At 52.9% G+C, this 3,730-nt stretch overlaps 1 protein-coding gene across 1 annotated transcript; it reads right to left on the reverse strand.

Moving 5' to 3' along the window:
- Nucleotides 1-294: 294 nt before the first annotated feature.
- On the reverse strand, nucleotides 295-3,524 carry HOXC9 (homeobox C9). The gene is made up of 2 exons (XM_015850340.2): nucleotides 2,698-3,524; nucleotides 295-609 (listed from the first exon to the last, which is right to left on the reverse strand). The coding sequence occupies exons 1-2, from the start codon at nucleotides 3,239-3,241 to the stop codon at nucleotides 365-367; spliced, it is 789 nt and encodes a 262-aa protein (XP_015705826.1). The 5' UTR covers nucleotides 3,242-3,524; the 3' UTR covers nucleotides 295-364.
- Nucleotides 3,525-3,730: the final 206 nt, after the last annotated feature.

Below are 3,730 nucleotides of genomic sequence, written 5' to 3' on the forward strand. Positions count from 1 at the left end.
ACCAAAAATAAAATACAAAAGGAAGGGGGGGGGGGGGGGGGGGGGGAGAAGAAAGGAAAACAGCCCCCCCCACCCCCTCCCACAACAGCATCTTTCTCCTTTATTCGGTTGCGTGTTAGAAAAGCCTCGAGTCCCAAAACGGCGTTTTCCTCTACAGCTAAACATCCATCCGCGCATCCAACGGCAGAATCACTTCAGACCCCCCCCACCCCCCCAAAAAAAATCAGCTTTTTTTTTGCCTTTTTTGCCTTATTTTGCCTTTTTTTTGTGTTATTTTTTCTCCTTTTTTTTTTTTTTTTTTTGCCTTTCTCTCTCTTTCTCTCTCCTTTTATTTTCCGCCCTCGTTTCTCTCCTCGCACGACATTCATTGCTGTTCCTTATCGCTTTTCTCTTTATTCATTTTCTTCATTTTCATTCGCCTGTTCTGAAACCAGATTTTGACTTGTCTCTCAGTGAGGTTGAGGAGTCTGGCCACTTCGTATCTACGGTCCCTCGTGAGGTACATATTGAATAAAAACTCTTTTTCCAGTTCCAGGGTCTGATACTTTGTATACGGACATCTTTTCTTCCTCGTAGAACGCGCATGAATCCAATTTGCGACGGGGTTGTCTGAGAAAGAAGATATTTTTTTCGGTGTGCGTTGTGTGTTTTGGAAGGGGGGGAGGTTGGGTGATGGGGGGGGGGTGTTACAAAGCAATGCAAACCGCTGCCTTTCTATATCCCCCCCCTCCCCACACACACACAACCTCCCCCCCAGGCCCACGTTAATGCTGAAAGAGACCTGCTTCATCAGCAGACCTCACCTAAATATATTCCGAGCGACCTTCGCTAGAGAGAGTTTAAGCTGTTTATTTTGGAGGGGCCATTTCCTTTCCTTTTGCCGCCGTTCTCACATTGAAAAGAAAGGGGGGGGGATAAAAGCAAATAAAGGAAAAGTTTCGGCGCATAAAACCCGCAGCGATGGGTTTTCAAATAATAATAATGATGACCCACCCGACTTGCTGCTCGCTGTAATCTAAGGACGTAGTCATAAAAAGTCAAAATTCCCACCATTTCATAGGCCCATAAACTCTTTTTACAGCCTCAGCTCTGCTCTGCTTTCCCTGGAAGCTCTGGAGGACCTGAAAAGTGCCGTTTATTTCTGCCATATCTCGGAGGTGACACCCGAGATGTCCCAGCGGCTCTTTCCTCGCCCCCAGGACCCCGCACGTTGCGGGGAGGAAAAGCTTTCCTCCCTTTCCGTGCCCGTTTCCCTTCGCTTTTCCTTTCCTTAACCTTCCAGCTAAAATCCATGCGTGTCGTCCCCCCCTCCCCGCCTTCCCATATCCCTGCTTTTACTTTTCCCCCTTCCGATTTTAATTGTATCGAGGGGTGATGGTGCTGAGGAGGTGGGGGGGTTGATAAACGGAGGTGTGAGTGCATTTCCACCTTCACTCCGAGCTCCGTAGGCACAAAGGTGCTGCCTGAGGCTGACAACCGGCTCGGCTCAAGGAAATCGCCTTTTTTCAACCCAAAGTTAGGCCGGGAGGTGCAGTCACACACGGAGCATCCTCTTGTCTTTCCCCTCTTCACCCCCCAGCCCCCCACCATCACAAACACACACAGACATCACCACCATCACCCCCAGACCCACAGCCCGGAGTCCTGCAGGGTTTGGGGCAGCGCCGGCTCCCCTCTATTGGGGATAGAGGTGCCGGGGGTTACCTGACCCTAACGCTGTCCATCTCCCCCCTACATACACACACATACACCGTGTTCAAGGTTTGCTGGGGGATGTTTTTTTTCCCCTCCCTCCCTCTCAGGAGCTGCAGAAGGTTCTTCAAGTGTATGGTCCAATGTCCTGATGTCCTGCGCCCGCTGCCCCGTGCCCCCCACCTCCCTCCCCACTCACTGGGTGCCATCTCTTCGCCAATTTTCCTCTTCTCTCCTTCCCCCTTCATCTCTCTCCCCCCTCCCTCCCTCGGGGGTACCCACCTTTTCCTTTATTCCCACGTGCTAAGGGTATTTTAGGAACAATTGCAAGGGTGCAGCAGCTCCTCTTGATTTTTCAGACAGATAAAAGAGCTTCCTCTTTTTTCTTTTTTCTTTTTTTTTTTTTTTTTATTTCATCCCCGTTTCCTTTCATCTAAAAGGCACCTCAGCAGTTCTTCCATCCCCTCCCAACCCCCCCAACCCCACCCCCTTAACAGCAACATGTTCCCCTCCATCCTGAGGGGGACACAGCTCCAACCCCGTCCTCCCGCGTTGGGAGTGGAAACCAGTGCAAAGAGAGGAGCTTTATCCCCCCTTTACCCCAACACACGCACTTCCCTCTGCCTTTCCTTCTTTAATTCATCTCCCCCTCCCAATTCCTACCCTCAGACCCCCTCAGCGGAAGGTGATGAACCCAAGCAACCCCCTCGCAAAGGAACAAATAAATGGAAATAATAATAAATAAATAATAATAATAATAGTAATAACGCTGATGATAAAATAAGCCGAAGAGCCCACGGATAAAAGTGCAGCTCTCCGCTGCCGGGCTGTGCGAGGCGGACTCTCAAACCCCCAGATCTTCCCGCATATCTGGAGTTTTAGGGTCGGGCTCTCTCTCCCTCTCTCTCTCTCTCTCTCTCTCTCTAAGGTAATTTCATTTTATTGAGTACGGTCCTGGAAGCTGTAATGCCTCCCCGGTTGTAAACAAGAATGACTTCGACTTACTAGGGTCTAATTCGTGCTTTTCTTCTTTGTGTTTGCTGGAAGCGATGGCTTCGGACTCCGGGGAAGGAATTGTCTGCGCTGCTCTGTCTCTCAGCTCCCCGGGAGCCGCGTACATGTAGTCCGCGAAGCCGCGCCCGTCCGCGGGGCCGCACTCCGCTCGTCTCCCGGCAAAGGCGTCGGGTTTGAGGCCGTAGGGGCGGGCGGCACCGGGAGCGAAGGCCGGGAACGAGACGGCCCCGGCGAGGGGCTCGAGCCAAGTCCTCATGTACCTGGGCTCGGCCCCCACGGGAGCTTGGGGGCCGTACGGGTGGTGGTAGCCCACGGACGACTGGGAATGGACGGGAGCCCAGGAGGTTGTAAAAACGGCCGGCTTGGGGGCGAAACTGCACGAAGGAAAGTCGGCACAGTCCGGGACTAATCCTGAAGGTCTGGCAGCAGCCGGGTGGGAGGCAGTGGTGGGGAACCTGGAGGCCAAGAGCTCTTCGTTTTCGTGGCTTATCAAGGAGTCTACATAGTAGTTGCTTATGGGGCCAGAAGCCGACATGGTTCCCCCTCTTTTACATTCATAAGATTATTGTATGAACTGTATGTGTACTTTTTATCTTCTCATAGAACAATCAGGGCAGGTAATTATTTTTTCAGCCTTTCCCAGTTTGCCATTGGCTGCCAGCCCTCACGTGATTGTATTTACCCAAAAATATAGCGTGGATCAATCCGCAGGTCTTTTTTTAATAGCGCCCGGGCGAACCGCTGCCCTTCGCTCAAAGCTCCGGAGCCGTCGGAGCGGGGGAGGCGGGGGCTGAGCAGCCCCGGGCCGGGCACAGCGGGGCCGGGGCCGGGGAGCTGGAAGGCAGCGGGGGAAGGGAGAGCAGGAACTATTTCCTGACGTAATTTGTCTCTGTCCTCCGATCCTGCGGCTTCTGGAGCTGCGAGAGACTGGAGGGAGGTGGGAGATGGGGAGGAAAGGGAAAGGGGGGAGAAGTGTCCCGGAGTTGGGGGTCCCGCAGCCCCTCGTTGGGGTTGGAGCGCTCAG

Source organism: Coturnix japonica, unplaced genomic scaffold (assembly GCF_001577835.2).
Source record: "Coturnix japonica isolate 7356 unplaced genomic scaffold, Coturnix japonica 2.1 chrUnrandom339, whole genome shotgun sequence".
Classification (NCBI taxonomy): Eukaryota; Metazoa; Chordata; class Aves; order Galliformes; family Phasianidae; genus Coturnix; species Coturnix japonica.